This window comes from Musca autumnalis, unplaced genomic scaffold (genome assembly GCF_047663935.1).
Source record: "Musca autumnalis isolate F117 unplaced genomic scaffold, ASM4766393v1 scaffold_3, whole genome shotgun sequence".
NCBI lineage: Eukaryota > Metazoa > Arthropoda > Insecta > Diptera > Muscidae > Musca > Musca autumnalis.
The window spans coordinates 245,128,226-245,141,414 of NW_027411866.1; the positions used below are offsets into that span (position 1 = coordinate 245,128,226).

At 34.0% G+C, this 13,189-nt stretch overlaps 1 protein-coding gene across 4 annotated transcripts in view; it reads left to right on the forward strand.

The window, feature by feature from the left end:
• The window catches only part of lz (lozenge), a 104,562-nt gene that overhangs the window by 14,013 nt on the left and 77,360 nt on the right, over window positions 1-13,189 (forward strand). For all 4 annotated transcript variants that reach the window (XM_073977570.1, XM_073977567.1, XM_073977568.1 and 1 more), the window contains exon 2: window positions 6,120-7,177. In XM_073977570.1, coding sequence (XP_073833671.1) covers window positions 6,394-7,177 — 784 coding nt within the window. In that variant the 5' untranslated portion in view covers window positions 6,120-6,393. The remainder of the gene's footprint in view (window positions 1-6,119; window positions 7,178-13,189) is intronic.

Consider the following 13,189-nt stretch of genomic DNA (forward strand, 5'->3'; position numbering starts at 1 on the left):
CAAAGTAGTAAAAACGAAAATCATGATCTCGCTGGCACGGTGAAATATGGCGAAGCTGAATTAATGTTGTGTGAGGATATTGATAGAATTTATAGAACTTTCTGCCAGACAAATATCGATATTTAAACATCTTGATGCAAAAAGCCTTCGAATAATCGTTTAAAAGCGATTATTATTTAACGAATTTTCGGAGAAAATGTTCCATGAAATACTCAAAGAAGAAAACATCGGAATGACAATTCAGAGGAAACTAGTCAATAACATAAGGTATGCAGTAAAAGAGTGCAAACATTTAAAGGCCTGGGAACATAAGCCGCTCTGCTTTCTTGCTTAATTAATTTCTGGTAAAAGACCAAGTTCGACCTAATTGAAATGTGGTTCTGACATTTCTTTATTCCTTTACCAGAAATGAATTAAGTAAGAAAGCCGAGCGGCTTATGTGTCGAGGCCTTAAATGCCTTGGGCTGCTAATAAACGATCAATGGTATCCCTCGAAATTCGTATAGAGATGGCACGATATGCTATAACAAAGCCTTTGAAATATCTTTTTACCGGCAAGTACTGGAAATACCATGCAAAATTTTCTAATGATGAAGTACTGAGAAGGGTCAGTGTATGCCGGAAATTAGTAACAACAATAACATATTTTTGGACCAAAGTAGTAAAAACGAAAATCATGATCTCGCTGGCACGGTGAAATATGGCGAAGCTGAATTAATGTTGTGTGAGGATATTGATAGAATTTATAGAACTTTCCGCCAGACAAATATCGATATTTAAACATCTTGATGCAAAAAGCCTTCGAATAAGAAGGTATTAGGTACCACAATATCTAGTAGTGGAGAAATCATGGATAACAGACGAAATACGAGTACTACGCAAGGAAAGAAGCAAATACAAAAATTTGGGCTGCCATAATGCACAAATAATGACAGGAGATTGAAAGATTACGAATTCATTACGACGATTTTAATCTTCACAAAAAATTAACAGCCTGTTTCTGTATGTCGAAAAAAGAATGTGTGCGAATGAAACAAGCCCAAACTTTAGTTTTCGAATTAATTTTACTTTTACTTTTGCATCAAAACAAAAAAAAAATTTGAAAAACACACACGAGTTTGGACATGTTTCATTCGCATACATTCTTTTTTCGACATACAGAAACAGGCCATAAATGAGGCATCCGGGATAGATTCCAGAAGATCATCCACATTTCTCTTTGATGAGAACAATAACGCCCATTACGAAACAGCTGATAAGAAAAAAAACTTTGGGAAAATATATAAAAGCTCTCTTTACAGATGTAAGTCAAACACAATTATAAAATATAGAAGTGGTTTTACCATAGGACCCATTACAGAGAAGGAATTAAAATCAACAATGAAATCCATGAAATACAAAAAAGCCCTATTAGAAGGAAGAAATATACAACTAATATTGCGATTATTCAATCAAATTTATAAAATAGGGCAATACACTCAAGGGAGAGAAGTCTCCCTTGTCCCTTCAGGGATGTTGTGGGAACAATGCCAATTCGTGAAACACGAAAAGTTGATGGATATTTTAACCGATATTGGACTAGAAGAATGCGATAAAATATTAATTCAAAATCTGTACTGGAAACAAGTATCAAATATTAATGTGGATGGTGAATTATCAGACCAATGGGATATGTTAAGTGAAATTAAATGTCGTATCGAAATGGCGAGAACTTCATTTTCTAAATATAAGAGAACGCTAACTAGCCATGACATAAGGCTATCAAGAAAAATACGTTTTTTTATTTTTATTTGAAAAAAAAAAAATATGTACGTTTTGCCAGATGCTACATATGCTCTGTATTATACTCTGCCGAAACCTACACGATGATTACAACCTACACAAGAAAGAAAGGAAGCTGCTGGTGTATATTGTAAAACAATATCCGCTGTACTATACAATGAGAGCAATGAAATAGTGACTGGGATTAGTGAGAAAAAATAATTTGGAATGACTATATACAAAAGTTCCTTACAGATGATAAAAGATCATGCTACGAAAATCAATCCACGCAACTATTGACTGGAACGAGTATAACGGACTCTAAAGTAGAATGAGCCATTAAATCTTTGAGGGATAAAAAAGCAACTGGGCCTGACGAGATACCTTCAGAAATATAAAAACTCATTGATGGAAACAACCTACAACTATTTACCAAACTTTTCAACCATATATATGACACAGGACAATTTCCACAAGACTGCCTGAAGTCCACGTTTATAGGAATACCGAAGAAGAGCCATGCCAAACGATGCATAAGCCTTATGAGTCATGCATATAAAGAAATTCCTTAAAATAATTCATAATAGACTATATGAACAATGCGAGAAATCAATGGGAGATACACAATTCGGATTTATGGAAGGAAAAGGCACACGAGAAGCTTTGTTTTGTATCCAAGTTCTTATAAAAAAATGTCGGGAAGTTCAGAAGGACGTATTCATATGCTTCATCGACTACGAAAAAGCCTTTGACACGGTACAACACGATAAGCTGATCGAAATAATCAAGTCTATGCGAATAGAAGACAAAGAAATAAGATGCATAAAAAAGTTATACTGGCATCAAACTGCCCAAATTAATGTCAACGGAGATACAACAGAAGAAATATGTATATCCAAAGGAGTTCGACAAGGATGTGTCTTATCTCCACTACTATTTAATATATACTCTGAAAAAATATTTCAAGAAGCATTTTTAAATATTCAAGAAGGTATAAAAATCAGAAATAAATATATGAACAACGTCCGATACGCCGACGACACCACTATTATGGCTGATACTATGTCCGGACTACAAAGTCTTATGAACAGATTCAATGAATACAGCGAAAAATATGGGCTAAAATTTAATATTCAAAACACCAAGTTCATGGTGATAAGTGGAAAGAATTCATACGTGGACACATCTTTAAAAATACATAACTCTACTATTGAAAGAGTAAAATGTTTTAATTACATAGGCGTTCTCATTAATGAGGAATGAGACAACAGCAAAGAAATTAAATGCAGAATAGAGATGGCAAAGGACGCGTTTTCCAAATATAAAAAACTGTTAACAAGCCATAACATAAACATTGAAACAAAGACAAGATCCATTAAAAATTATATTTGGTCAGTATTGCTATATGCAGTGGAAATTTGGACCATTAAAGCTGTATACATTAAAAGACTCGAGGCATTTGATATATGGGTTTACAGAAGAATACTAAAAATACCCTGGACAGCTCACATATCGAACGAACAGGTTCTCAGAAGAATGAACCGCACCCGAGAACTAACAACGAATATAAAAAAGCAAAAGAGCGCATACCTAGGACACATTATGAGGAATCCCAAATATAAACAACTTCACTTAATTCTCCTAGCAAATATAGAAGGTAGAAATTCCAGAGGTAGAAAAGAACATACAGCAATGGACCGGATATCATAACGCAGACCACCTTATCAACACATCACGAAATGGAGAACTCTTTAGTCAAATCATAAATAACATTTAATGAAAATAGAAACTATGTAATTGTATGATCGCTAATATTCGAAACTCGAATAAGCAAATAAAGAAGAAGAAGAAACATGGACGATGAAACTAGCTGAGGAAAAACGATTAAAGTCGTTTGAAATATGGATTCATCGCCGTATCCTAGAAATTAATTGGATCGACCGCGTTTCAAATTAAGAAGTACTACACAGATTAATGTCGAATGACAAGTACTCGTAATACGCGAAAAGCCGAAAAACATTTTATGTGACTCATATAATGCGTAACGAAAAATATAAGCTCATCCAAGCCATTATCCAAACCAGTATAGAAGGAAGAAGACCGAGAGGCAGAAAAGAAACATCATGGATAAGAAACATTCTGTGACATTTAACAATTATCGAAAGTTTGATGACAGAGAAAACACTTCACAGCCGATTTGTCTGATTAGCTGCTAACAACAGCGAAACCAGATCACATAGTGGTGGTTGTGTGGGTTCGAATCTTCGTATTTCCATTTTCAAGTGCAAAAAATCTTCGATTAATAATTTCTTATGTTGTGGTGGTTAGTATAATGGTTTTTCATTTCACTTGGCAAAACCTGGACATGAGTTTGGTTTATCGATACTTTTAACATTATACGTGATATTTACATATAACAAAGTTATGTAGAAAGTGTATATGAGAATTATATACAAATCAAATATTTCAGTTGAACAAAACTGATGCCCTTGTTGGAGAGAGAGAAGATCCAAATGGTTTGCTCCAACAGACAATTTCTAGAGCGTAGTGGAATGTATATATTTATGAATTATTCCTCATAGCCAATGAGGAATAATTTGCGGTGAAATGAGAAGAGAAATAAAACAATTGTAATTAGTATTTTCATAAAAACGTTATAAAACGTAATCCAATAACTCAATAGTTTTTAGTATTAGAGATGGGTAGAGGTGTTGCTTACCAGCTGGTGTGCGTTTGAGAAGTGAAGTATTAAAAAGAGAAAGAGTACTGGTTAAGCCTACATTTTAGATGTTACGTTCGTCAAGAGAACAATCCATTTGGACGAAAGTAACCAAGAGACAAGATAATTGACAATTAGAACTTAAATCATATTTACATTAGCTATTTCATAAAATACGTTACAATTAATATTTCAAATTCATAAAGATTACTTATTATTTTAACCCCCAGTTTTTGTAAAAATTTTTATTCTTCTCACACGAATTGTCAAATTTTGTAGATCAATTTACTCGCTTTAGCGCAAATGTAGAGCGCTGATTTTTAAATGAAGAATCCTTAACGATACCCCCCATACCATTGCTATCGAAAACGATATCGTTTTCGAATGTTTCTCGAGAGTTTTGCGGATATTTTGTTCGAGAACGACACACGAGAATGAATTAAAAACGATTCACTCGTCGCTCAGTTTGTGGCAGGAAATCCTTCGATTTCGAATATCGTTAATAATATTATTAGCGAATGATTGACGATAGTTTTACGATAGTGGCGAAAAACATTTTTTGTGGAGTTTCTTGATGTTTCTGTTTTGTACCTTTTCCGTTTTTATTTCTTTATGTTTGCGACGCGATATTTAACTGTTGATAAACATTGTTGTCTTGTGTTTGGCAAACTACCCATATGTTGTCTTTATCAACACTTATTGTCTATATTATACGTAGCATTTATATCGAAATTATTTGAAAAAAGCAAATGGGAATTTTTTACAAACAACGTAATTTTTTTTTTGAAACAAAAAAATTTTCAAAGTAGAAAATGTTTCTCGAAACAATTTTTCTTGTGAAGAAAAAACATTCGCCAAATGTTCGAAAACGATATCGTTTTTAAACTTTTGACGAACAAAAGAACAACGTGCTTGTGTACACCCGAAAAACAATTGCCAATTCTTCGAATGTGATATCGTTTTCGAAAGTTGTGTCGAACATTCGAATAATATCCGCAATTGGTATGAGGGGTATATGGAACGGGTATACGAAAAATTAGATGTGTATGTCATCTGGGGGCTGAGCTATGAATGCCTAAATTATTACGAATATAGACGAACGAACAAAAATAAGTTACAAAAACTGGGGGTTACACAATGTAATGTTGTTTCAACGAAGTTTGAACATCAGAAAAATGTCAAATTACTCGCGTGGGTGTCACTTATAAGAAAATGCGCTAAAAGGTCGCCGGTCTTCCAAATGCTTGCAGGGATAATGCATAATTGGCAAATAAAGAAGAATTGTAGAGAGTCTTTCGAGTGACAGTGGGTGGGTAAAACGAAGTTGTTGCGGAGTTTTGTAATTTTCAATTCTACAAATTTTTCAATTCACAGTAATGTAATATTAGGTCTCTTTTTCGCTATAATTGTTAATCTTAAATTAATCCAAACGACTTAAAATAAAAACAATGTTTTTGTTGTTTAATCACATTTCCCTAATCCTAAAGCCTTTTCATTCATTCTTAGAAAATTTTCATTCTCATAAATATTAAAATAAATTCTTTAGAAGGAAATATGGTTTATTTGTTAAATATTCCAGCGAATTTCTTGTCGCTTTAAAGCTAAGCTTCTAACAGTGCGTGTGTGTTCTACATTTTAGATTATTGCTATCGCCTAAATAATGAAGAAATTTCAAAATTCAGCGAATTCAAATGAGTGCTGCCAAAAAACCAACTCAAATAAATAGCTGATATTCGCATGAAAAACAACAAGAAAGCAAAAAAAATCTCTATTGTACTTGAAATAAAAAAGTTATGCAAAAGTACTAACAACAAACAGCGGAAGTGCATTAAAGAAAAAGAATCTAATCTAAAGGAAGTGTATTAAAATAAACCGCCAAAATAGCTCCGAAAAATTCTTTACACACATTGCGAATGCATTTAACGTCATCATTAGTGACCAATAGTAGCAGCAGCAGTAGTAGTCAACAGGTCGGTGGTGGTGGTGGTGCGGCAACAGCTTATACCTCAACGTCGTCGTCAAGTTCAGCTTTAGCAGCCGTTGTTGCCACTACACCACTATTGCTGAGTGGTGGTGGTAGCATCATTGAAGAAGCATCAGGTGCTACCACCAATATTTCACCATCGGAAAACTTAAGTGCAAACATGGTGATTTCTGGTTCGGCAACAACAACATTGCTGCAGCAACAACATCATAATCACCACAGCCAACATCATCATCATCATACGCATTCACATCATCACCCTACGCATTCACATACTGCTGCGGCGGCTGCTGCTCAAGGCCATACAAACAGCAATCACCATAACCACCACTCCTCCCACCATCATCATCATCTCCACCCGCCTCATACAACACATCACGGCGGCGGCGGCCACACAACATCTCACACACTTTGGAATTCGGAAGGTGGTGGTCCAGCATCAATGGCATCGGATACAATAGTTGCCGCCAGTAGTTCAGCAGCCAGTGTGGGCAGTAATTCACCAAATGGAGCAGCCAGTAATGGCACAGCCAATAGTAATAATAGCAGTAGCACGGCAAATAATGCAACAACAACAAATGGCACTGTCAATTCAAATAATGGCAAGAACAACAATGGTGGAAATAACAACAACCATAATGGGTTGCATCCGGATTTGGCATTTTTGGAGAGATCTATACTGCAGGCCCACCAACAGTTTCCAAATGAATTGGGTAAGTAGTTTGTTTTTTTTCTTTTTGCGGAGGTATATAGTAATGTGATTCTGTGTTCGGGAATATAATCGTCTTTGATAAATCTCTAGTCTGAGGACAAGACAGTTTTATGGGTTGGTGTTCAGCAAATCAAAGAATATTTCACATTAACGAAAGACCGCAAAGACTTAAGGCCTGGGTACATAAGCCGCTCAACTTTCTTGCTTAATTCATTTCTGATAAAAGACCAAAGACCAAGTTCGACCTAATTGAAATGTGGTGCTGACATTTCTTTATTCCTTAAGTCCCAATTTACATTAGGCGAGTTTACTTGCGGCAATTGTCAGTTTGTTGGCGAGAGAGGGTGCTGAGAGGCAAAGGGTTACCATATGCCTCACCTCTCTCTCCTACAAAATGACAATTGCCGCAAGTAAACTCGCCCAATGTAAATTGGGACTATGTGTCGAGGCCTTTAAAGTATTTGTAGATTATTATTGGCCTGTCCCCGTACATTATTAACTGGCAAAAGTTACAAATGTTGCAAAAGTGTCGAACGACTGGAACAGAGCTTATGTGTTTAACTAAAACAGTTCGGACAAACCGATATTTTTACTCCCTTTACTATGTGTAACATTTAAACCAAACCTGCGACTTGAGAACCTTACGAACGTTACACCCATTATCATGGGGTAGTTAGTGTTGGAATCAAAGCACCATCGACCAATATGTGCAGGGGGAGCCTTACTCTAGCCCTCCAGGTGGTGAACAGTGTGGCGGCGGATATTTTGGTATTCCTCAGATGGAAGAACTGAACTAAGTTAACTATACTAAGATATTTAACCACATATGTCATCTACGTTAGGACCCGACACCAAGGTCTGGATCTTCCACTTCTTACTATTGAATTCCACAAACAGCTAGCGTCCACACATATAGTTGATTCTACAACGTTTCAAACATGGATGGATGTCTTCTCTAGGTTCTCGAACAGTTTGGCATGGTTGACGGTATCGAGGGCCTTCGGTAGTGTTAAGAGCCATCATGAATATTCGGTCGCAGGACCTTTTCTGATTCAGTCTTCGACTGATATGTGTGGATATGACGAGCTATGCCGTTGTGGTTCTGTGTATTATTCTGATACCATATTGATGTTGGGAAACAACTTCTCAGCATGGAGATAAGTAGTGACTCGAGAATCTTTACTACTGGCGAGGTGGGAAATACATCAAGGGAGACTTCTCTCATATCAATGAGTGCACATCAATTCATATTGGCTCAATGATATGGGGTCTACTTTTAAGTGACGAATCCGAACGGAATGTCTTACGACCCCACTTGTAGAGAAGTTTATTAGGGCTGAAATAGTCAGGAAATGCTAGCCAACATTACACTGAGGAAATTTGCCACCGCCGAAAAGTTTGCTGTCCTGGACAGGGATTGAATCGCAGACCTTCTTAGTGCACGCGTTTACCACTGTTCCACGGTGGCTCCCAAGGAAATTGGCCTGTACAATTCGCGCTGCTGGTATCCTTGTCTGGCTTCAATAGCGGGACCACCCTCTGAACTTTGTAGGCTTCTGGAACAATAAGAGTGGCTAACGATAAATTGAAGACAATTCTCAAATACTCAACTCCGGGTTCACCCAGTTGTTTAACCATTACCATTGATATTCCGTGTGGGCCCAACACTTTGGACGATTTCGAGTTAGGGATGGCGTCTGCAACATCGTAAATTGTGGTGGTACCTCCTCGGCTGGAAGGGCTTTCTTGTACGGTGTGCCACACTCCTCTTCCCCTAGCACTCTCGGGGTGCCGGTTAAAATAACACGTGTACCTCTTTGGGTCCATTATTGTTACGCCGTTGAAACTAACAGCCGTTCTATCGTCCTTCTTTCCTGGTAGCGAGAGTGATTTACCCGTTGCCCATAATTTGCTTAATCCTGCAATAATGTTGCGTTGCTAGGTCTAGCCACTTCTTCCACTTATGTTCGCCTCTTCACTTCAGGAGAAGGTTATCCAAATCAGGGGACTTCAAAGTTTGTACGACGAAGTCTTTGTTGGGAAATTTGGTCTGATTTCGGGTATTCGACCAGCGATCTGCTGCTGTTGTTCACTCATCTTCCCGATGATCTGAGGGAATGGAAAGCTCTCTGAAGCGGTGACTGTGCAACACGTGGAGCTATCAAATTGCTTGACCCGCACTGTACCCCTCTGGTCATTAGGACTGAATGCCTAACCTCATAATGGCCATTGAAGTCCCCTACCGCTAGACGGTTATTGCCCTCTAAAACCAAAGTAATATCGGGCATATAACGTGAGACACAGCTATTCGTCAGCGGTATGTAAATATTAAGCAGCTCTTCCTCGGCAGTACCACTCTTTACTGCTACACCCATACATTCCATGTATGAGTCACTAGAGTCAAGCTCAAGATCTGTACGGGACAGACTGATGTATTAGGAATGCAAATCCTCTTCCTCCTCCGTTTCTTGTAACATCATTCAGCAAAACGGCTGTAACTATCGTAACGGTGCAAGCTACAGGTGACGGTGAGCTTTGTTTTTTGGATCGTGATGCCCTGATGTTTTTCCCTACTCATAAAATTCACCATTTCGCTGACCTTATTGGGAAGACCGTTGCACTTGAATTGCAGGAATGATGCATTTTCGGGGCGCTGAACAACACCATGTGGGGTATTCTGTCTTGTATTTCGATGACGTCGAAGAATCGGAAGACGTAGTTGAAGACACTATGTAAGATGTTGTAGAGCAGCAAGCAACATTAGGGCGGCACAAAAAAAAAAACGACAAAGTTCTTTTTTTTTTTGAAACGCCTACCCCCTTTTTCGGATTTTGGTATAGTTCCGGTATGACAATTTTAGGTATTTTGGGCCATATATAGCTATATCGAAATTTGATCCGATTTTCAAAATTTTTTGTAGGATTCGTTTTTTAGCCACAAACAATGAACTACTGGTAACAAATTGTCATCGATTGGGCCTTAAATGCGGATTTTAGACTATTTTTGTGAATATGCACATTTGGCCGCATAGAAATTACTATGGAAACAAAGATCCCTCTGGTGGCAAGGGTTAACGTTAACCGATCGCCATAAATCACAGTAATCCTGGGTGCGACTAAGGCCAGAGCACCATCGGAAGTGGACCCGTGCCCCACATCCATTACATCTCACCGATACATGAATGTGGTGGGTGCGGATATGGAAAACGGAACGGATCCATGGTCCGGGACTCATCTCCATTCCGCCACGAATCAAAAGAGCTTGGAGCAGGCATTCCAGGATAAATTACCGCTTCCGTGGTGAAAAAAATACATCAACACAAACGCATAATTGTTGGTCATCAAAATTTCACAAATTTTCCTACAATGATAAACCATGATATGATGTGATAAACCTGTAAGGAAAGGATCAAAGGATCAAAACTGGAAAATTACTAGGGATACATGTGCATAGAAAAGGAGGCTCAGCTATCCCAATTCAAAATTTGGTATTACATAGCCGGCCCGTTTTAAGTATAGCTTTTGCTTGTTTGTTTTTAATTGCTTAGCAAATATATATTTGTTTTTTTGTGACTAATCATTTTCAATTAATTAATATGTATATAAATTTTATAAAAATATTTAATATGTATTTGTTATCTCGAAAAAAAATGCAATGATAACAACAAATTTACTGAAGATATTACAAACGCATATTTGACCACAAAAATTAGCTCTTAAACTTTCATATCGTAATGTGGTAGAAATTTGTGATTATATTTGCATTATTAATTGCTGTTATCACATTTATAAGAAATATTGTTGTAACAAAAAATGTCACTGTGTGGTCAAACAAATTTCAAAAAAAAAAAAAAAAACAATTTATAGTTTGTTTAATCCTTAAAAACCAAAGTTAGGTTTAAATATTTAAGAAAATAATCTTAAAATGTCAGCATTAAAAATAAAAATTCTCAGTAGACATGAACGTACTAAACTTTTTTGATTCGACAAAGCCACAAGAAATACCCTAAAATTGTGGGTACTTATTTGTCAAAAATTTATTTTTACTAGAAATGTAAACGCAACCGTAATCATAGTATGGCTATTTCAAAAATGGGGTTTTTGAGGTTTTCTGCTCAAAAATTCAATGGGACATTTTGTATATAAAATAAACAACATTTTTATAAAAAACCTCAAGAATTCAAGGGAATATTTTCAAATGCGTTTGACCACGGGGTCGAGCAAAATTAAAACAAAATTAAAAATAAAATAAAAAAAATACCCCCGTTATTAAAAGTTTTCTTTTCTTAATGTTTGGATTTTAGAAACAGATTTATAGCGTAACTGTTAACTTAAAGTTAAAAGTGATCATTAAATGTTAAGGAAGATCTTCTTCCCATTAACTTTTATATTTTTAATGCCTTCAAATTGGTTTGCGTTTGGTCCATCCAATAGTAAAAGAAAAACTTTTTAGTTTTAGTTGTTTAAAATTATTATTTGAATTCAAAGTTCCAAAGTTGATCGCTAGAATTTATAACATTTTATTTTATTTTATTTTATTTTATTTTATTTTATTTTATTTTATTTTATTTTATTTTATTTTATTTTATTTTATTTTATTTTATTTTATTTTATTTTATTTTATTTTATTTTATTTTATTTTATTTTATTTTATTTTATTTTATTTTATTTTATTTTATTTTATTTTATTTTATTTTATTTTATTTTATTTTATTTTATTTTATTTTATTTTATTTTATTTTATTTTATTTTATTTTATTTTATTTTATTTTATTTTATTTTATTTTATTTTATTTTATTTTATTTTATTTTATTTTATTTTATTTTATTTTATTTTATTTTATTTTATTTTATTTTATTTTATTTTATTTTATTTTATTTTATTTTATTTTATTTTATTTTATTTTATTTTATTTTATTTTATTTTATTTTATTTTATTTTATTTTATTTTATTTTATTTTATTTTATTTTATTTTATTTTATTTTATTTTATTTTATTTTATTTTATTTTATTTTATTTTATTTTATTTTATTTTATTTTATTTTATTTTATTTTATTTTATTTTATTTTATTTTATTTTATTTTATTTTATTTTATTTTATTTTATTTTATTTTATTTTATTTTATTTTATTTTATTTTATTTTATTTTATTTTATTTTATTTTATTTTATTTTATTTTATTTTATTTTATTTTATTTTATTTTATTTTATTTTATTTTATTTTATTTTATTTTAATTTACTTTATTTTATTTAATTTATTCTTACTCTATTGTTATAAAAAACTGTATTACTTTCATTCAGCAAATCTGAATATTGACCATATTCATAAATTTGAAATCCAATATTAACGCATGCCAAACATAATCACGTAACTCCTTGATGCATGAGTGCTAAACATACAAAAAAGAAACAAAAAAACAAAGGATCAATGATACCAAAATAACCTTTATAAGGCTTCTCATGAAGAAAAAATCCTTTCACACGCGTTCAATAACACTACCGCACGTTTCAAAGCAGGATCATAACAAGAAATAACTTTCATTCAAGAAATTGCTAAAATTTCAGCATGGGTATCAATGACACCAGTTTTTTCTGCCCGGATTGATGACAGTTTCATATTTGAATATTTATTATTATGGAATCAGAGATGACAATGAATGAATTTAGGCTTTTGTGTAGAGTATTGATTTCAGTTATGTCTTCATTGAAGAGTACAGTATAGCAAATTTAAAGATTAGGTAAAAGGTAAAATTCGAATTTTAATCCAAATAGAATGGCAAACATTTAAATCCAAACTGATTTTCTAAAATTGTGTAGATACTTTTTAACCGCAATAGTGAACTTTTTAAATTTGTTTTAATCAATTTTTAACAATTGGAAAATAATTATATATAATAAAGATCGGTCAGGGGGTGCGGGTTGTCTTTAACCGTTCCTAATAACTTTTTAGAAACCTTTTTTAGCCTCAAAATTGCTTCATTGGATTGGACCGCAATCGCTACATCTCGAT